The sequence below is a fragment of the Arachis hypogaea genome, chromosome 2, assembly GCF_003086295.3.
Source record: "Arachis hypogaea cultivar Tifrunner chromosome 2, arahy.Tifrunner.gnm2.J5K5, whole genome shotgun sequence".
Classification (NCBI taxonomy): domain Eukaryota; kingdom Viridiplantae; phylum Streptophyta; class Magnoliopsida; order Fabales; family Fabaceae; genus Arachis; species Arachis hypogaea.
This window is the reverse complement of record NC_092037.1, coordinates 28,598,033-28,621,523: the sequence shown is the minus strand read 5'-3', so window position 1 is coordinate 28,621,523 and position 23,491 is coordinate 28,598,033. Positions and strand designations below refer to the sequence as shown.

At 25.0% G+C, this 23,491-nt stretch overlaps 1 protein-coding gene across 1 annotated transcript; it reads left to right on the top strand.

Moving 5' to 3' along the window:
* Positions 1-4,221: 4,221 nt before the first annotated feature.
* On the top strand, positions 4,222-23,154 carry LOC112742110 (type I inositol polyphosphate 5-phosphatase 8). Its single transcript, XM_029294160.2, has 10 exons — positions 4,222-4,420; positions 5,273-5,315; positions 6,925-7,015; positions 9,811-9,898; positions 14,175-14,279; positions 16,967-17,393; positions 17,754-17,965; positions 18,633-18,741; positions 18,982-19,130; positions 22,600-23,154. The coding sequence occupies exons 2-10, from the start codon at positions 5,286-5,288 to the stop codon at positions 22,946-22,948; spliced, it is 1,560 nt and encodes a 519-aa protein (XP_029149993.2). The 5' UTR covers positions 4,222-4,420; positions 5,273-5,285; the 3' UTR covers positions 22,949-23,154.
* The last annotated feature ends 337 nt before the right edge of the window (positions 23,155-23,491 follow it).

Sequence of the window (23,491 nt, the reverse complement as noted above, 5' to 3'; positions counted from 1 at the left end):
TATTCATTTTCTGTGAACCTAGGTTACTAGTTTACTATTTAAACAACTTTTAGAAACTTGTCTTGTACCTCATGACATTTTCAGATCTGAATTATACACTTTGTGACGGCATGAGTCTCTAAACTCCATTGTTGGGGGTGAGGAGCTCTGCAGCGTCTCGATGATTTAATACAATTCCTTTGTTTTCCATTCAAGCACGCTTGTTCTTATTTAAGATGTTTATTCGCGCTTAACTGTGGAGAAGGTGATGATCCGTGACACTCATCACCTTCCTCAATCTATGAACGTGTGCCTGACAACCACCTCCGTTCTACATCAGATTGAATGAATATCTCTTAGATTCCTTAATCAGAATCTTCGTGGTATAAGCCGGATCGATGGCGGCATTCATGAGAATCCGGAAAGTCTAAACCTTGTCTGTGGTATTCCGAGTAGGATTCCGGGATTGAATGACTGTGACGTGCTTCAAACTCCTGAGGGCTGGGCGTTAGTGACAGACGCAAAAGAATCAATGGATTCTATTCCAACCTGATTGAGAACCGACAGATGATTAGCCGTGCTGTGACAGAGCATAGGAACGTTTTCACTGAGAGGATGGGAAGTAGCCACTGACAACGGTGACACCCTACATAGAGCTTGCCATGGAAGGAGCCTTGCGTGTGTTGAAGGATTTCAAGGAAGAGTAGAAGTTCAAAAGGACAAAGCATCTCCAAAACTCCAACATATTCCCCATTACTGCACAACAAGTAACGCTATTATTCTCTATTATTTTAACTTACAATTTTAAATACTTTGACTTCTTACAACTAAATCCAAATAACTTTATTGGCCTCCTGACTAAGATTAATAAAATAAACATTGATTGCTTCAAACCAATAATCTCCGTGGGATCGACCCTTACTCACGTAAGGTACTACTTGGACGACCCAGTGCACTTGTTGGTTAGTTGTGCGAATCACAAATTCGTGCACCAGAGAGCATGACGCATTTTGACGAGTGAGTGTGGGGGGTTTCGGCTAGCATCCCTATTGTCAAAGGCAAAATCGTGAGGCCTTGTGTGCCAAAGCGGACAATGTCGTGCTAGCGGGTGATTTGAGCTGTTACAAAAAATAGTGCGAGTTGGCCACAGAAATAGTGTGATTAAATAATCTGACATTAGCTATGAAAAAATTTGTGACTGAAAAACTTGGCCTACACAAATTAGTTACAAATGAAGTGTAGTAGAATTATACTTTTCGATTTGATTATTTTTATTTAGCCACGACACATTACGCATGGGCAATGATATACAAATCGTGTCTCTTCGAAAGTCTCCACGATGTTTAAATCTGTGGCTAATAATTCTAAAATTATGACAAATTGAAAATACAACCCTCTAATTAGCCACAAATATTTTTTCGTAACTAGATTTCTTATTTCTTGTAATGATATAAATTTAAGCATGTAATATTTATAATTATATAATTATTATATATAATTTTCATACGATAATTAAAGAATATAAAATAAAATAGTTTCTGAAGGTTTTAGATCTATTTTTCATTATCTCTTAAATATTTTGTAAAAATTATGTATGTGTATAGTGTGGATTGATTAATTTACTTATTTCTGGAACTTTTGTGCGTTTAATTAATTTGATTAAGGTAAACATGTTATTTATTTACTAAATTGCTTATTGTTGATCCGTGAGACAGAAAGCAATTATATTGTTATTGTATATATGTTGGAATGTTTGATTGCTTGTCATCAACTTTATAACATGTTTATCATAAAAGCAATCATGCGTTATGCTTTCCAATTTTTTTTTTTTTTGGTTGTTTTTTGTATTCATTATATGCTTTCCAATTTATTAAAATACTATTGTTAAATAATCAGTCCCACATACAAGGCCCACGATCCATACTGGGACCATCTGAAATTGTGTGTACCCGCCGATACTTTTAATAGATCCAAATTCTAATAAATTATAGGATAAAATATGTTTTTTATTTTTAATTTTTATAATTTTTTTAAAAATATTTTTAATGTTTAATTGTATTTAATTTTGTTTTTAACGTTTTTAATTTATATCAAAATTATTTTTGAATGTTAATTTCATCTGAAATGTTAAAGGTAATATTAACAACTTTTAAAAATAATTTTAAAACAAATAAAAAATGTTAAGAACAAAATTAAAAACGTTAAGAATAAAATTGAATAAAATTTAATATTAGAGATATTTTTTTAAAAAAAATTATAAATCTTAGAAAGAAAAAGTATATTTTAATTTAAATTATATTAATTTTTATTTTTTTAAATAATATAAATCGTATTGCAAAATACGATTTTATTTACTAACAGTGTAAACGACATAGTTATTCGTAAATATTATATGTACATTTAAAAAAAATCTTTTTTGTCTGTCTCGTATGTAGTAAGTAGTTTTGCATTTATATAAGCGTTTCTTCTCTAATAAATCACTCTTAAAGCGATTTATAAAAGTGTTTGTCTAATAATAAATTGTTTTGGCTTAAAACGATTTTATGTAGTCCTTTTATCTCAGTAATAAATCGTTATAGTTCACAATGATTTACACAGTAAAAGAAGAGAGAAATAAATATAGTAAAAAATTATTACTGTTGGTCATTATCGAATTTCAAATCAAATACTTTAGTTCTCAATCATTTTTGAAAATTATTTTCATCAGATAAATGATTTTCTTTGTTACTTTAAAATTTTTAATTAATATGCATATTGAATAAATAAATCCTAATAAATTTTATTATAAAATAATTAAATTTCAAAAATTATTATTATAAAATAAATTAATCTTCTTTATAAAAAAAACAATCCATTTCAGTTCATCTCAAAAAATTGTAAAATAAAAAAATTTATTAAAAATTAAAGTGTTTAGTCTAAAAGTTCAAGATCAATTTATTATTTACTCTACATTAATTAATATTGGGCCTAAGTTTAATATACATGGTGACTTACAAACCCATAATGGATGCGGAGAATCAAGCTTAGATTATCCATTCAGCTCAATTTGTTAAACATAGAATTCACTAATTAATGGAAGTTCAAACCCAAAAAGTTCTAAGACAATCAAATAGCACATTATATATATGGTCGAAAATTAATTTTACTCACATTATATTTTTTAAAAAAAAAAAGTGACAACACCAAATCACATGGTTAGGAGAAAAGTAAAGGTTCCAATTGGCTCATTAATTCTCAAGCTTACTTCATATTTTATAGAAAATAAAAACTCAATAGAAACTTATTTAAGTTTTATTTATCGTATTAAGGATTATTATCACTATATATCAAAATTATTAAAAGAGATTTGTTTAAAATTTAAAAAATAGTTAAACAAAGAGACTAAATTTATCTGTTATATAGATATTGATATCTTTTATTCTTTTTTCTATTTTTTTATCTTTTAAATTCATCATTAAAATCAAACATTACACATGTTTCATATACTCTATATATTATCAGAATTTGAAAAGGATTATTGACCTAATCTAATAAGAAACAAATGAATGGGCTATGGTAAGTTTTTTGGAATATATAGGTTTTTTATTATGGGGTGAGAATATTATTTAAGTTATATGTAATAAATATACGAATTAGCAGGTTTAAAATGATTTAAAAATTAGACTAGGACCACTTTGATTCATAATTTTTAATTTTAGGAATTAAATTAAGTCACTTATAATAATAGTATGTTAGTGATATGTGAATATATCATATTATGAATATGGATAAATAGTGTTTTATCCCGTGTCACTAACGATTATGTCAGTACTCTCGTTGTAAAATTTTATTGATATGTTAACGAAAAATTGTTAAAAGACTAAATTAAGTTACATTTGTCAATTTTAGAGACTAAATTAAGTAAATTAATATTTTAGTGACCAATTTAATATGCGGAAATGTTTGGTAACTAAAGAAAATCAGCCAAAAACAATCATATAACTTGCCTTATTTAGCATTTATTAATTACTGCGACAATTAATGAATGCTAAATAAAACAAATTCTGGCTGTTTTAGCATTATCCTTTAATATGTGAGTGTCACTTTAAAAACCAATTTGAGTATTAACTCAAAATTAGCCAAAAAATGAAATCTAAACAGAGTCTTAGCTTGCTTGCTGAGACAACCAACTAACCTTGTTCGTCGAGGATTTTTTCTCTTTATTGTCAAATAGCCAGCCACACCTTGTACAAAACAAAGACAATAAATTAAGGTAAAGAAGAAGCAGCTTTCAGGCTTCTATTAAAACTTGAAAATAGTGTTACACGCTATGATTTGATTGATTTCTCTTCTATCTCCATGCTCCCTTTCTTCACTTCATCACACCATACAAAAACGGTGTCGCATATTATAATACAATACACTCATTTCATTTCTCTTCTCTCTCATTCTCTATCTTCTGGTAAGTGCTTTAATTTGCCATAATTAATTAAGCTTCTCTAACATTACATTTCTAATTTTCATTTTTTTTTTCTTCCCTTTAACCTTGCATTCTGTTTTCCCTAACAAGATTATTGATTTTGCTTTCATTTCATTTCATGGGTTTTTGTTTCTCTCATCAAAAAGTCAAAAAAGTTTCCGACTTTATTTCATTCTCACCAATCCATAAACTCTTTTTTTAGAGGAGGGTTAGGAAGCTAGTAATTTTTGTGATTTGTAGTTATTAAATAATCATCAATGATGATTTTAATTAATGGTGTAAGATTGGTGTGAAATTTTATCCAATAACTCACTTTTTTTTACTGGTTACATACTGAGCAAAATTTAATAAAATTGCTGCCCTCCTAAACTTTTCCTTTTTTTTATAACACATATTCATATCCGTTCCTCGTTTAAAAAAAAACAAAAAAACAAAAAAAAAACGATACATGTCTCCGTTTGCCCTGCAACTAGGTCTTAAATATTGTCGTTGAAAATTTCTTCAATCAATTCTGTAGTTTATAATCTTAAACAACAAACACAGTTTTCTCGTACAAGTAGAAGAAAAAAAATATATATATCTTAGTTCTTCTAACTTCTTAGACCGGTTTCTTTCTTTTATTTTATTTTATTTGTTTTGTTTTCTTCTCCCTTGATGACATCTCTTTTATTTCAATTTTTAAACTTTTTTTTTGTGTTTTAATTAATTGTCATAAGAAAAACAAATAAATAACCCAAGTTGGGTTTGGATAATCTCTATATATATGTTTGGTATTAAATTAATTTGCGGCACCCTGGCTCCATTTGTATTCTGATCAGTGTGTTGGTTTTTCAGTTGGAAAAGAACAATGAGAACCCAATTGAAGAAGATATCCAAGGTATCATGCTCTTTATTGTCTTCTTCTTTTGTTTACTCTTTCTCTCTTCTTCTATTTCTATCATCTTACTCTAACATAATTTTACCATCAGTAGAACCTTCATTTTTGTTTCTTAAAAAACAAATCGGAGATAAATTAAAGTCATTTATCAAAGAGTAAATGCCGTTTTAGATTTCTGTCTATTTATTCAAAAAATAAAGTAATTTTTTATAATTTAAAAATTTTTAATCAATCTCCAATTATTCAGGTAATCATTTGGCAACCAGATTACATGAATTGCTTAGATCAATTTTTTAGATTAATGAGGAGGGGTAACTAAGTTTTTAAATTGTGATGGAGATTTTTATTATTTGGTAAATGGTTAAAGACTGAAAAAAAAAACTTTTTTTATCAAAATATTAAAATAATGATTTATCTCTTTATTAAAATAAAAAATTACTCTTATATATAATACAAATATGGTTAAAGTCTTAAAGATATAACAATTTATCAAACTCTTTTTATTCGATTAAAATTTTAATTTGAAAAAACTACTACCATGACATGATATTATACTTTTTATAATCAAAAAGTTTAATTTAGAGTTCGATTCTTATTAAACTCTAAAAGATAAAAAAAATAGCATAAAATAAAAAAAAATTCTATGTAAAAATTCAAATAAATCTAAAATAAATTTTGGAAAAATTATTTTAAAGGACTGTTAGAAAGATTTAATTATTAAAAAGGATCTTTAATACCAAAATTATTAAAAAAGACTAAATATTTTTATATTATTTAAGAAGAAGAACCAAATCTTTTTATAAGGAGATAAATATATCCTTAACTATTTTTTATAATCTTTAATATATGATGTTTGATTCTCAACGCTATATAGATACATATGAATATTCACTTGAAATTAATTAGTTAATTAATTTAAAAAGATTACTTTAAAAGATCGTTAGGAAAATTTAATTATTAAAATATTAATTCTTAACTATTTTTTTATTTAATTTTTATAATTTTTATATTAACAATTTTTATTTTTTCTAAAATTTTAGTAATTTTTATTATTTATTTATTTTTTACTTTTATGATCTTTTGTCTTTTTTCCTCATTAACTAAAGATTACAAAAATAAAACAATAAATAAAAATAAATAAATAATTACTAAAATTATTAAAATTTTAAGAGAAATAAAATTTATCAACATAAAGATTATAAAAAATAAATAAAAAATAATTAAAAATATATTTATCTTCTTATAAAAAAATTTGATTCTTTTTCTTAAATAATATAAAAAGATTTAGTCTTTTTTAATAATTTTGGTATTAAAACTTTTTTTTTAATAATTAAATTTTTCTAACGATTCTTTAGAATAATTTTCTCATAAATTTTTACTTAAAAGACATATCATAAACATAAATATTTATATGTCTCTTTCAATTCATTTAAACTTTAAAAAAAAAGTAGTATCATGATATAAGTAGATTTATTACTTTTATTAAATATTAAAAATCTAATTTGTTTCCTGTATTTTTTTATCTTTAAATTTTTAATAAAATTAGAGTTTTACTTTTTTTTTTTCACTTTTCTATATCTTTCTAATTCTCATTGTTTGGAGGGTGAAGTCTCCTTGGACAAAATTGGTTGTGAGGAAGTGGCTTAATACGAAGGGAAATGATGACAAGCTCCATTCAAAGTCAGATTACTATATCACAGGTATTATTATAAGGTGAATTTTATCCGACTCTTTTATATTTTAAAGAGTAAGTTATTTTTTTATTATATATCACAGTATTATTGATTGAAATAAATTAATTTATTATAATTAAATTTAATTATTTATCTAATTTAAATTTTGATAACTTAACCAATAAATTATAGTATAATTCTTTTTATAATTTATAAAAAATATTAAAAAAATTTATTTTATAATTTTTTTCAAATCATATTTTTATTAATCATTTTCAATCCAAAAAATCTCAAAAAATAAAATGAATAGATAAAAAAATTAAAAGACATAAAAAATTTTCGTTACGCTATTGTTTGATAATTCTATCTTAGTTTCTTTGCATTTTTTAAAAGAATTTTATTTTTGCACAAGAATTTCTTCAAATAAAGACGAAGACAATTTGAAGAAAGAAACCGGTTAAATTTGAAATTTTTAATCAGAAAAGAAAAATGAGAGATAAAAAACTATACAATTTATACGCAATTTATTATTTCAAAATTTGTTATAACTTTATGTATTTATATATATTTTAATTTATTTATTCAATAAATTTATTTAACATATAAACTCTAATTGAACTATAATTAAAAATAAATTTTATTGTAATGAAAATTTTTTTTAGTAATTATTAATATACTATATATGAAGTTTTTTTGGAAGATATGAAAGAAGAAAGAAAGAAGTATTAAGATATAGTATTTTAGAAATTTTTAATGTCTCTTAGATTTTCTTCATATTTGTTTTTTTATGTTTTGAAATTTTGTTTGGTTGGAAATGATATATATGTATTATTAGGTACATAGGTTCGATCATTTCAACGTGATTAGACACGAAGGTGATGGAACATAACGAAGGAATGACTTTAGTTAATGAATTATATATGGTTTGATTTTGGCTTACACTTTACACCAAGCTGGAAAATATTTTCATGGGTCCCCTTTTTCTTTTTGTTTTGCCTCTTTGCCACGTGGGTAATTAATTTGAAGGCTCGAATAAAGGTTATGCTAGGTAATTAATGATTTTTTTGAACAACATGAATAATTATTAATTAAATAAAAATACATTATATTTTCAAATTATCATTTAAATTTTAATATTAGAATAATCATCTACACATTTAGTAAAATGAATATTTGATATATCCATTGTTCATATTGTTTAATATTTTTATTGTCTACTTATACTTTGAATAATTAACTTAATCAATTTTTAAAGATTTTAAAAGCGATTATTTTAGTCTTTAAAAAAAATTAATACATAGATTAATTTTTAAGATTTTATTCTGATAGATAAATTAATCCATAATTTATTTTTTGATAGAATAATTATTCAAATCAACCTCTAAAAATTTTGTGTTAAACATAATAGTCTCCGTCTATTTTATTTTTACTATATATGTTAATCTTTATTATTATTAGTTTACCTTGTATATGTGAATAATGACACTACTTTCTTTTTGTTAAAAATAAATAAAGTGAATAATAATATTTTGAAATTCAAATTAAAATATTTTTTTAATATAAATATACTTTTAAAAATAGATCATCTTTTGATTATATTAAATATAAAAATATCAAATAATTTTAACATAAAAATTTTTAGAATAATCTCTAATAATAATAATAATAATAATAATAATAATTATTATTATTATTATTATTATTATTATTATTATTATTATTATTATTATTATTATTATTATTATTATTATTGAGTGACTACATATATATATATATATTTTATATTTTTTATGTAAAAATTTTTTATATTATAAATACATAATAAAAATTTAATTAATAAATTTATTCTTATTTTTATCTAAAAATAGAAAAAATATGTTATAGTATTATTGTGTAATTAATAATTATTATTATTATTATTATTATTATTTTATTTTATTTTATATTTTTTATGGATAAAAGACTGTTTTATTTTATAAAAAAAATTAGAGATTAATTTGTGTATTAATTCTTTTAGGACTAAAGTATTTGTTTTTAAAATATTTGAAAACTAATTTAAGTAGTCATTCTACCAAAAAATAAACTAAAATTTAATTTATCTGTCAGAATAAAATATTAAAATATTTTTATATATTATTTTTTTAAAAAATTAAAATATTCAATTTTAAAATTTTTAGAGATTAATTTAAATAATTACTCGTTCAATTTTCTTCGAGTTCAAATTGGTCTATGACCTGCTAGTGCAAAAGGCCACACGGTATTAGGTTTAGTAGGTGAAAAAAACTAAATAACTATTCAAATATATTTTTTAGATACGACATTCTGATATTTAATAAATTTTTTAAGAAAATTTTTTAGAATCATTTTTGTTAGTTATGTATTGTTATATCATTTTAAAATAGGATTAATTTATTTTAAGTAGTGTATCTTTTATAACATAATTGTCTTATCATAAAATTTGTTATAAATTTATCTGTCTAATTTTTATTAAAAATTTGATTGAAAGAGACAGAAATAATCTGTCTAACGAAATTAATTATCGATAATTTTAAAGAATAAAAAATTATAGAACATCAAAATATTCGTCTGAAATTTTTTTAAGATTAATTTAAATGTTCATTCAAAAATTATTAATATTGAATTATAATTTTTTTAAATTATCATAATTCATTTAGGTTGAATGCAATTCATTTATTTTAAGATTAATTTTCTTAAGGTATATAGTTTCTTTAAAGCAGTCATTTCTTCATACAAAAAGTATTTATATATATATTTTTTTATTTTGCCAAAGTATTGATGATGGGGTTTATGTATTTTTAAAGAGCGTTGGTGGATGGAATCATCAAATAGACTGAAATATTCGGTGCCAGGAAAGGAAGCACTACCTATCTCTGATACTCTCGACCTTAGGTAAATATATATGACATGATGTGCTTCATTTGTGTTTCTATATATTTTGTTATTATTTTTAATAATATGTTTTTGGGATATTGTCTAAAAAATAAATAATTTTTTTATGTTTTTTCATAATATTTTTAAAAAATAAAAATATTAAAAATAAAAATAAAAAAACTCTCGTAGTTCCAAGATTAAGATATCAAAAAAAGGGGTTTGACTAATATGTAGGACATATGATAAATTTATTATTAGTAAAAGATTTTAAATAATTTTATTTAATAATATAAAATAAATATATTAAAAATTTTAATTTTTTTATATTTTAAATATATTTTTTAAATCCTTAAAATAAAGGATTTCGCTAGAGAGACAATAGACTATTTGTACAATGTGTACAATGCTATTAAGTTATGAAATGAACATCCCCTATACTATTTAGAATAACCATCCGAGTACAAGGGATAATAAACATCTTCTTCGAACTCTTGACCTTTCAGATCTAGCGCTTTAATATCATGTATGATACCACTCATCCCAAAAGATTCAGTTGATAGAAAAATATAACACTAATAATTATATCTCTAATACTTCATAAACCTCCATTGTACACATTATATAAATATTTCATTGGCTCCTCATACTTTCCCTAAAATAAATTCATGTTGCGACTCGCTTATCATTTATTGCCGAACATGATAAACCTTTTTAATGACCTACATCCAGGGACGGATCCAGGGACGGATCCAGGAATGTTATCATGGGGGGCCAATAATATATATATAATATAAAAAAATATATGCAAATAAATTATAATGTAAGATGCATTACAAAAATATACTGATAGAGAACATATATTTAAAGTGCAAAAAAAGTGTACTTTTTACTAACGAAGTGGTACACGTCGATTCTTCATATCATAAAATTCATCGATAATAGAATCTGTGTCAAATCTTTCAGCAATCTTCTTCTCAATGTAAATCAAAAGACAATTAGCAAGCAATTCATCTTCCATTTTGTTTCTGAGTCTATTCTTCACAATATTCATAGCAGAGAAAGATCTCTCAGTTGTAGCAGTTGAAACAGGGAGAGTTAATACCAAGCGAATCAAACGATCAATCAAAGGGTATGTTAAAGACTTTCCTGTCTTCGTTAATCCTTGACATAACTCCGAAATTGTGCACAAGTTAGTTAATTCAACATGATTAGGAACATCAAGTTCATAATGTTGAGCTTGCATTCTAATGTGAAATTTCTCTTGGTCACTGAAGTCACCTGGATAAAACCGTTCTACTAATTCACATACTTTGTTGACACTGAAGAACTTATAATTATCTCTGGGATCTAAAGTTGAGCTTAAAGTAAGCAATTCCACCATATTATCATTGAATCTTCCATTAAGCTCTTGCAATTGTGTATCAATTACAGCCAGAAATAAATTAACACGGTAATGATGCTCTACTGAAATTTGATCAACAATTTTGCGAGTTCGGCCTCTTCTAGGAATATGCAATGCATTCATATCAGGAACTTCAACTTCATGTTTCTCACAAAATAATATTACTTCTTTTATGAAAGCCTCCCAACTTGATTCTCTCATTCTTTGGATTAAAGTCTTCGTAGTAGAAACCAGAGTTAAAGCATTCAATATGTCTTGATTTTTTCGTTGCAAAGCTTGACAAAGATCATGACTAACTTCCAAAATATTTCTCATCAAATGCAAAACAAAGACAAATTCAAAGGATGTGATAGCATCATAAGCAGCACTAGCATCACCACGAGTGGAGAAATTACCTTCTTCGGTGCTTTTTTCAAGAACTTCACAAGTAGCATCAAACATGCATAACAAGCTACGTACAGAATTCAAATGAGACCCCCATCTAGTATCTCCAGCTCTTTGCAAAGTACCAATTTGATTAAGTCCACTTCCTGTCACAATTTGATCATTGGCAATTAAGTTTGCAACATTATTTGCTTGAGCAACCCTTAACTGATCATGACGTTTAGGAGAAACAGTCACAACATTCACAATTAGTGTAAGTTTTGAAAAGAATTGATGAACATAACAAACTTCTTTGGCTGCAGAAACAAGTGCTAATTGTAATCGATGAGCAAGACAATGAATGTAATAAGCAAAAGGGCAATCTTTCAAAAATAGAGCTTGCAATCCATTCCATTCACCACGCATATTACTAGCTCCATCGTACCCTTGTCCCCTAATATTTTGGACATCAAGATTATGACGAGAAAGAACTGATGAAATTTCTGTTTTCAATGTCAAAGAACATGTATCAGAAACATGTATAAGATCAAAAAATCTTTCTTGAACACAACCGTGCTTGTCTACAAATCTCAAAACCACAGACATTTGTTCTCGCTTTGACTCATCTCTTGCTTCATCAATAATTATACAAAATTTAGAATCACCAATTTCTTCTCGAATTGTTGCACGCACTTTTCTAGCAAAGATATGCAATATATCTTTTTGAACACTGGGAGATATATATTGAGCATTTCCAGGAGCATTTTCAAGGACAACATTATGAACATTCTGATTACAGGAGGCTAAAAGCTTAATTAACTCAATAAAATTCCCCCTATTCAAAGATCCAGGACTTTCATCATCGCCTCTAAATGCACATGCTTGAAATGCAAGCCATCGAATAGCATTAATAGATGTCTTCAACCTTAAACGGTTATTTGCAATAGTTTCATCACTATGCCTATCAAGAACTTTGTCTATATGCTTAGATTGAGCCATTAAATCATCACAAGATTTCACACATAAATTATGGGGAGAATTAGGAATAGAACCCTCGTGACATACAAATGCACAATTTACCCCATTATTTACTTTCTTCCAGTTACTAAATCCTAACTCTGAAAATGCATTTTTTCCATCATTGCGAGCACCATAATGTTTACCAAACAAGTAGCAAGGCAAACAATAAGCAGCATCTTTTTCTGGTGAATATTCTAACCAACTTGGAAATTTCTTAAACCAAGAAGATTGAAAATATCGACGGTGATTGTTATTACCAGAAGCTGGATAGCTAATATTTGTTGGTTGGTATGGCCCAGCTATTATGTATGCTCTACGAATTTTATCACGTTCATTGACATTATACTGCCAAATTGGACGTCGCTTTCCTGGATCCCTTTCTAGTAAAGAGATATCAACATCTCTTTCTAATCTTGGTACTTTGGTTTCATGTTGATATGTATTTTGAGTAAGATTAGAGAGCTCACTTACTTGACCTTCTTGTGAAATAGGATTAGAGGGTTGACTTGTTTGAACTCCAACATTATCAATAACCTTTCTCTTAAAAATTGCATCAATTTTACTTTGCTTTTTCATCATAAAATGTTCTAATTTCTTTTTACCTGAAAAAAAAAACTCAAATAATTATATACTTACATGAATAAACAAAGTCTAAGTATATTTTATTAATTAAATATCAATAATAATAATTTTTCATTAAATCACTATCAATTTCATTAAAAAATAAAATAAAAAAATAAGAGAGAATAAATCTTAAAAATAAGTCAATAATTTGCCTATGTAATGTAAATACAAAAGAATAAAATTAAATTATTTCATAATAAAACAATGTACTTTATTAATTAATAATTTTATGTAATTATATAAAAGAATTGAAAAATAAAATAAATACCTTGAGTCCTTGACTTCACTAAAGACTGGCAATGGACAATGGCAGTGTCGCAGTGATATGACCTACTAAGAACTGAGGACGGCGCGTGTTACGGTGTTAGGAAATAAAAGGATTAGAAAAGAATAGAAAAAGTGAAGAAACAGAATTAGTTTTAGGGATTTTTTTAAATTTTAATGTTTTATTTATGTTAGGTTGGGCTTCTAACTAGTGACTACTATTTTTTTTTTTTAAAAGCTGGGGGGGCCCAGGCCTCTACTTGCCCCCCCATGTATCCGTCCCTGCCTACATCTTATTTAACGATAAACAATATGCAAATCAGCATAATATTTTACGGAAAAATTATTATATGGATTTTGCTAACCTGTGTTTAAGAGTATATGTTAAAAATATTATAAAAAAATATTTTAATTAATTAGGTTATATATAATATAATAAAAATTTAGTTAATTTCTGCTTTAAGGACAAATTTTAAATATATGATAATAAAAGTTTTTTAAAATTTTTTATGTATTTAATATATTGGAAACATAAAAAAATAATTTATTTATTTATTTATTACGGTTTCACCTTGTTAATTCTGGGAAAATGATTACTACTAATACTATGTACTTATGTAGGATGTTTGTGGGAACGTGGAATGTTGGAGGGAAATCGCCAGATGAGAATTTGGATTTAAGGGATTGGTTAAAGCTGTCTTCACGGGCTGAGATATTTGTTATTGGGTTAGAAATATATTTCACTTTTTACTTATAATTATTTAATAATTTTGCTGTTTAATTGTTTATTTGTCGTTTTGTTTGATATCCTCATCCCGGTTTCCAATTCAGAACACTCATGCGTTTTCGATTCCATGCGCATGTTAGTGTTTATTTTACTAACTTCAAGGAAATATTGTTTTTGGATTTCACTAATAATGTAATAATTACTACTACATACTTCTAATTTGATTAATTTTTCAAAACCATCCATGTTTTGAACGAACTCAAATATTGTCTCATTATCTCGCTGTTATTTTTAGTGACATGCCAACTGGCTAGAACTCAGATGTTTGAACTTCGAACTAATAAGACTAGTATAGTAGCACATTTTTATGGACAATCAACGAATAATGCCAACTTAGTTACCTCTCTCTCTCTCTCTCTCTCTCTCTCTCTCTCTCTCTCTCTCTCTCTCTCTCTCTCTCTCTCTCTCTCTCTCTCTCTCTCTCTCTCTCTCTCTCTCTCTCTCTCTCTCTCTCTCTCTCTCTCTCTCTCTCTCTCTCTCTCTCTCTCTCTCAATAAAATAAACATTACAAGAAAAACGTTGACATTAGCGGCGAATTTATCGGCAGGTTTATTATTAGTTAAGTTAATTAGTTGATTGTTGTTGATTATCTGAGTTAATATTAATTTGTTTATTTTCTAAGTTAATTATTAGCTTATTATTTGTTGTTGTTAATTTTTTAAGTTTATTATTATCTGAGTTAATTATTTTTTGAGTTAATTATTATTTTCTGAGTTAATTTAGTGATTGTTATTAATTATTTGAGTTAATTTTAATTTGTTTACTTTTTAATTGAGTTAATTATTGACTTATTATTTATTTTTGTTAATTTTCTAAATTTTGTTATTATCTAAGTTTATTATTATTTGAGTTAATTAGTTGATTGTTATTAATTACCTGAGTTAATATTAACTTTTTTATTTTTTGAGTTAATTATTAGCTTATTGTTTATTATTGTTAATTTTCTAGGTTTATTATTATCTAGGGTTAATTATTTTTTGAGCTAATTAGTTGACTATTGTTAATTGTCTGAGTTAATCTTAACCTATTTTTTTGAATTAATTATTAACTTATTATTTATTGTTGTTAATTTTTTAAGCTTATTATTATCTGAGTTAATTAGTATTGTATTTTCTGATTTATTAGTTTAGAAATTATTGAATTTAAATATTTAAAATTATATATTAATTTATAAATAAATTTTTTAAAAAATTTTAAAATTTAAATTTACTGTCGGATTTACTCTCGATTAAATCCGTCGGTAGTTATTAATTTAATTATTATTAATAATATATTACCATCGGATTTATAAAAAAAAAAATCCAACAGTAAAAATTATCAGCAAAAATTTTTCGACAGTAATTAGCGATAGATAAAAAATTTATCGGTAAATAATTACCAACAATATTTATTTCGTCGGATTTATTCCAATAGTAATTTTAATAATAAGATTTTTTTAGTAAATTTGTCGGTAAATTTAATAGTACTCAATATTTTTTTTTGTAGTAGGAGGAGAAATTTTTGTTGGTAGAAGTTAAGGGAGAACTCCTAAATGCTCTTATAATATGAAAATTAATAAATTATTCTTTTACTATCTATTTAAAATTCAAAACTGAAAAAAAAAAATTCTCGATTACATATTTAATTTATACATAACACCACTTTTTTTTCCCTCTGTTTTGGTACTAGACAACATATTTTTTACTTCTTGTTACACACTTCAAAATTCATAGCTTGTATCAGCATGCATTATTTTTGTTTTTTTTTTTTTTTTGGAAATATGTTAGGGTCTGTATTTTTGCATTATTCTATGAGTTATTGAAATTTGGTTAAAGTGGATGGACCACGGTGAACAAAACCAAACCATGTCACAGCTCAATTACTAACACATGCATTATTGCACTTACACTCTATGATTTAGGATCCCAAATAAGGCTTAGGCCTAACTGACTTTTTTGCCCCTGATATTTCCTTCAAATTCATCTAGTAAACAATGTCTATATGGAAAAATAATGTGATTTTTTTAATAGTATTTTTTTAACTATGTTAAGTGTACACAAAAAATTAAATATATAAAGAAAATTAATCATCAGGATGACATACTTATTAAAATATAAAATACATATTAAAAATAAGTTAATCAATATATATATATATATACAAAAATATATGATAATTAATTTGATAGTTAATTTTTTGTGTAAATATATTTTTTATTTTTAACTAGCTCCTTTTGAGATTAAGATCATTTAGGTTGTATTTGTTTATACGAACGGGACATTGAGACAGAAACACAAATTAAAGACACAAAATTATATTTGACAAATAAGACATAAATAGAAATATTGTATCCAAAGACACTGAATTAGTATATTTTGTGTCCTGACATATAGATACTAACAAGATACACAATTTATTTTTTTATTATTTTTATCAAATTTTTATAATTATATTTTTCCATAATTCCTTTTTTATGAAAGAATAATAATAAATTAAATTTTTATAATTTATTCTAGTTTATAACTAAACAAAATATAAAAATATTAATTTTTATATCTTTATTCTTTGTATTATTTTCAGTGTCTTATTTCATCCTATTCTCATAACCAAACACAAATTAACATATTTTATTTCATTGCAAGCTTAGGTTCCAAGAAATTATAGCTCTGAATGCAGGGGATGTTCTTGGGCCTGAAGATAACGGCCCAGCATCAAAGTGGCTTAACCTTATTCACAAAGCACTAAACCCTAAAGATGACATCATTATTGAAGAACAAGTACGACATCAAGAAGAAAGAAGTATCAATTGTAAGGCTAGGATGAGTAGTGTATCTAAATGGCTTTGTTTAGAGGAGGAATTATTGGAGTCAGAGGAATTTGGGGACATGATAAATAATAAAGTGCATAGAAGTGGTGGTGATGATGAGAAGAAACAAGGTTATTGCTTAGTAGGAAGCAAGCAAATGGTGGGTATATATTTGTGTGTGTGGGTAAGAGAAGATCTTTGCAAGCATGTCAGTAATTTCAAGGTTTCTTGTGTTGGTAGAGGCATCATGGGCTATCTAGGAAATAAGGTAATTTCGTTTCTTCATTTTGTTTTCTAATTTTTTTATATTAAAAATATTACGCACATACAAAAAAAATCAGTCAAATACCAATTATTATATATTTATAAATATACGTGTTATTTAATTTATTTTTAAAATATATTTTATATTTTAATATTTTTATCAGTAAATGATTTAATAACTAATATTTGGTATACATATAATATAATTGTTTTTATATACATGGTTTTATTTGGTATACATACATATATAAAACATTAACGATACATGCATACACATGTTTGTTTACGTAATCATTATTGTTTCTTCAGATTTTGCAATGGAATTTTATTATTTTGTGTTGTTGATTTATTAATTAATTAACAGGGTTCAATATCAATTAGCATGACATTGTACCAAACAAGTTTCTGCTTCGTGTGTACACACTTGGCCTCTGGAGAGAAAGATGGCGATGAAGTCAGAAGAAATTTGGATGTCTCCGAAATATTAAAGAAAACCAAATTTTCTCACTCATTCAAACCCCTTTCTCATCATCATGATAATCCACTACTCTCTCCTGAAACTATATTGAAACATAAGTATGTTTTCTATCTTAACTTTCATGCTAGCTATTTGGTTATAAAAGATTCTAATTATTATTAAGGGCTATATCTCTTACCAATACATACTAAAAATTACTCATTAAATTAATTATCATATAAATACATATATTATTTAACTCATTTTTAATGTGTATTGTATATTTTATTATGTATAATATACTAGTGACATAATTAATCTTTAATACGTCGTCTCGTACATATTTTTTTAAATTTATGTAAATTTTTTGTATACATTTTTTTTTTATTAGTCTTATTCTAAAATTCTTTATTTTATAGTGAATAAAGATTAAACTCTAAACTTTTAAATTTAAATTATTTTTTAATTAAAAGTTTAAACTAATAAAAAATATAAATTGATATAATTTTTAACATAATTGTTTTTGAATAAATGAAGGCACTCGTGAATTAACTTCCAAAAATAAAAAAAAGTTTAATTTGATAAAATTCGTCGAAGTTTGTGATCTTTGGAACCATGAGTTTTTTTTTTTTAATTCAAGAACTATTTTGATTGAGTAAAACATTTCTGATGTCTAAATAATAATTTACTCTCTGAATTAATTAATCCTCTTAATTTAATTTCTCTCCATCACTTTTAGCATATAACTAATGAACCCTTTTTTTTTTCTTTTTTGGAAATGTACAGTAAGATTATTTGGCTTGGTGATTTGAATTATCGGCTTGCAAGTGGTTACGATGACACGCATGAGCTTCTAAAGAAGAATGATTGGCACTCACTATTAGAGAGGGATCAAGTATATATTTTATTCAAAATAATTAGAATTTAATTATTAAATACTTTTAAAGTATAAGACTTAATTAAAATTTGAGCCAAGTGATATCAGATTATTTCAGTATAAATAAACTAAATTTTTTAGGGAAAAATAATTAATAATTAAACGAATGCATGTCCAACACGTATCTTTTGCATGTTGTTGTTAACATAAGTTTTTTTTTTTCATTAATATTAAATTCTACTATTTTATTTTGGGTAGCTAAGGATAGAGCAAAGAGGTGGAAGAGTGTTCAAAGAATGGAAAGAAGGGAAGATATATTTTGCTCCTACTTATAAATACTTGGACAATTCTGACCAATATGTTGCTCAAACTTCCAAGTCCAAGGAAAATCGACGTACCCCCGCTTGGTAATAACATTATTTCATCATTTTTTTATTAAACAATTCATCTCTAAAGTTTTTTTTTTTGTTGGATATTATATCCAAAAAATTTTATTTTTAAAAATTTTTTGAGAATTATATTTATCAGAGAAATTAGTCTCTCGTTGCTTCCGACCAATTTTTTAATATGTAGATTAGACAAATATATAAGTTTTTTACAAATTTTAAGATAATTAGATTAAAAAATATATTTTAAGATAAATTAGTCTATTTTAAAATAATACAAGGGCCAATCTAAATGGAAAATATAATTCTTAAAGATTTTTAGAGAATAAAAATTTATTAAAAATAAAAATATTTAATTTAACAAATTTTAGAAATTAATTTAAGTATTTATTTCTAATTTTTACATATTTATATGCAAATCGAGATTTATTGATACCAAATATACATCTTATATTATTAATTTATATTAATAAAATTGCCGTAATACCACGCTTTTTCTAGAAAGTTAAATTGATATAAATAAATAAATAAATATATATATATATAAATATATATATATATATATATATATATAAATATATATATATATATATATATATATATATATATATATATATATATATATATATAATACGTCCATTTAATATGTAAAAACTTTTTTTGGATTTTTTGAAATTTTTTGCATATACTTCTTTTTTCTTTTATTATTGTCCTTATATTAAAATTTTTTCTTTTGAGTTAACATGGATTAAACTCTAAATCTTTAAATCATAAAAATTCTTATACAGAAACTCTTATCAGGGACCAATAGTTTTTAACAATTTCGGTCTCCATATATTTGGTCAGTGTTAAATATTAAATTATCTTTAACAAATAAGTTTTATTAATTTATATGTAAAATTTTGATAAATATAAATGCAAACTCCGTTAACTCATATATACAAACTCTGTGTGCGCTTCATTACATAAAAATTTCTATAAATTTGAGTGCAAAAATTTCTTTGCATATTGATCATGAAGCATTATTGATTTTGATATCATGTCATAAATTCTAAACCAAGCAACCACAGATATATACCTAGAAACTTGTGGGATACCACTGCAATTTGAAATTTTTTTTTACTATTATATAAAAATATTTATTTGTCCTTACTAAATATTAAATTTGATTCTATTATATATTATAAAATTGGTTAAAATTCTAGAATATTATTTATTTATTGGTGTTTTTGTTTCAGAAGTTAGCTTTAATTTTATTTTAGAAATTTTATTATCTAAAAGAACTTTTTAAGCTATAAATATCATCGTAAAAATTTAGCTTTGTAATTATATGAGAGATAAATTTTTAAATAATTATTTAATAATATATAAAAAAAGAGATATTTAATTATATTGACAATAAAAAAATTATTCAAGTTTTTTAAAATATAAAATTTATCTAGGGAATAGAATTTTAAATAATATATTATTATTTAAATTACTATTTTAATGTTTAAATTTGTTAGTTAAATAATTTAAAAATTAATAAGATTTTAGAATAACAAAATATAATTATAAAAATTATTACTATATTATTTTATAGTCTGATAACTGTGTTACATTTATATAGAAAATAGTTATCAAATAAGTTATATTTTAAAATATAAAATAAACATTACAAATAAATTAATATATTTATATATATATATATATATATATATATATTGTTACTAATTTACTGACTAATTTTTAGTCTATACGTAATATTTTTTACATTTTATTTCCAATATTAAAATTTTTAGATTTGTCGCTGAACACAAATATATATTTAATTGATAAAAACTCATAATACTTATACGAATTTAATTAATTTATTTTAGTACCAAATATTTTCGAACACCAACATGCATGCATTTTATCACTGTCGTATATATGTTTTGCATAATGAATCTTCGAAATATAATAGGATATAATCCCAAATTGCATATAATTCCAAACCATGCTAGCTACCCTTAATTAAACTAATTATCTTCATTTGGTCTGGTTCCATACGCATTAATTGTTTATTATTTTTCCTTTATAATGTAGTATCACGGATGCGTTTGAAAAGGGTTCACCTATGTATGAATCTATGATGTCTGTATGTATGTTTAATTTGTATATATATTTTAATGATAATTAGTCAACCCTAATAACCAACTAACCTTAAGGATAATGAGAATTAAACAATTGAAATCATTGACAAATGTTTTATGATAATAGTCCAATATGGTTAATGATGGGATAAGAGGGAGCATTGCATAGTTTATATCAACCGTGATAGGTACATACACAACCTTCACATATTAGTTAATAAATAAATATCCATGCTAATGGACATCATAGTTATTTTTTTTTAAATATAATTCCAAAGGAAATTAAACTCTACCCAATAATTATTGTCCAACCCACATAGATATTTTATCAACCACTATTATATTCTATTTTAATCAAACATTTCGTTTTCATTTTAGAATATAGAAGGGTTAAGTAAATGTCATGCATGTTAGGAACCGACCCTGATTTTTTGAATTCATACCAACATTAATATAAGCCAAATTGCTTCATAGTTTATGATGGCTGCAATTTCGGGAGTAGAGTTCGCCAATGAGAACACAGATAAGGATTATGATTTTTTATTATTATTTTTATATTATTTTAGGTTGAAAGGATTATGATAGTATTGAGAGTCACTATTTATTCTGCTAACAACCAACCAATAATTAAATATGAAATAGCAATATACAAAAATAAAAAAATAAAAATATTTAAAATTCAAGTAAAAAAAAACCTTTGAATGTATGAAACAAAATAAAACTAATATAGAGTATATAATTTAAAATTTAAAATTTAGACTTTAAATTTTAACATTTATAATTTTGCAGTTAGAATTCAGAATTTAGAATTTAGAATAATCGATAACGGTGACTGATAGCCGAAGATAGTACGAGATGGTGGCTGGTGGTTAGTAGTGGGTAGATGAAATTGTGGCTTTGAGAAGCATAAAAAGAAAGAGATAAAATAATAATTTTAAAAAATATAATTTTTATTTTTGTTTCCTTTTGTTGTATTGTGATTCCCTAGTGTTGTTTCTAGTTATATATGATTTTCTTGTTAAGCCTTAGCAGTAAATCACATTGCCATATTATTATTGGGTGAATTTTATGGTATCTTTTATTGTTGTATCTAAATTGTCTAACTTACTTTTATAAATAAAAAATAAAATGTATAAAATAAAAGTAAAATATTTAAAATTTATTAAATATTATTTTTTTATCTTTTTTAATAAATTAGACACTATGACTTAGGCACCATAGCATTCACCTTATTATTATTGGTAGTTATGATTTATAATATGATAATGACTGACATCCTATCAAGATAAGAATGAATTAAACTAAGAAATATTGTTTATAATATAACCTATTTTCAGAGAAGTTCTAATAAAATATTGGGACAATTTTACCCCCAGGTGTGACCGAATTCTATGGAAAGGTGAAGGGATTGAACAATTGTGGTATGTAAGAGGAGAGTCAAAATTCTCAGACCACAGGCCTGTCTATTCACTCTTTTCAGTTCAAGTGGATTATTTGAAATGTGAGAAGCTTATAACAACAACTACTACTTCCTCTTCTTTTGCAACTACCACCACATCAGAAATCTCAAGGTCATCATGCCTCTCTAGGAGCACCATCACAAATGCTGCCTTGTCGTCTTCTTCGTCGTCATCGTCGTCCAGTGCTGCCAAAATCCAAGCAGGGGAGCAGCTCCTGTTATTAACTAGGGCTCATCAAAGTTGTGTAGATGTCGGTTTTGGTTGAAAATAGCGTAGATATATATATAGTCTTATTTCATAGAGTTAATAAGTTATTTCTAAGATTTGAACCATTTTCAACTTCCAAGTCACAGAGTAACAATAATAGGACTGTGTCAAAGTTCACCCTAACCCCAAGTTTTGACTAATGTTCTAATGTAATTTTCTATTCAAACATAATATTCAACTAATTTAACGGTACATTGATTATTATTACAGGCCTGTTATATATATAAGTCTTTTTGGTATACAAGTTGGTCCAAACTCAACAAAAACAACTTTCAGTTTAAATTACATATAAACACGCGCTTTCCCAACTCTTGAATAGCGCAAACAATTCTTTTCTCTCAATCGAAATCGTAACGCTCAAAATTCAAACGACGATCAAAATCTCTCAAAATTGTCGCGAAAAGTGAAGGAAGTTTCAAAGCTAAATTCAAAAAGAATTATGAAAAAATGAAATAAGAAGAAGAAGAAGTACCAGAAAATGAGGAGGAGGAGAAAGAGAAAGAGTTTTAAATTATGCAAAATTTATCAGTACAAATCTACA

Coding starts and splice junctions, on each gene's coding strand:
- LOC112742110 (XM_029294160.2), top strand. CDS start 5,286: ATGAGAACCCAATTGAAGAAGATATCCAAG. Junction 9,899..14,174: donor TCTGATACTCTCGACCTTAG/GTAAATATATAT, acceptor GTACTTATGTAG/GATGTTTGTGGGAACGTGGA. Junction 17,394..17,753: donor TGGGCTATCTAGGAAATAAG/GTAATTTCGTTT, acceptor ATTAATTAACAG/GGTTCAATATCAATTAGCAT.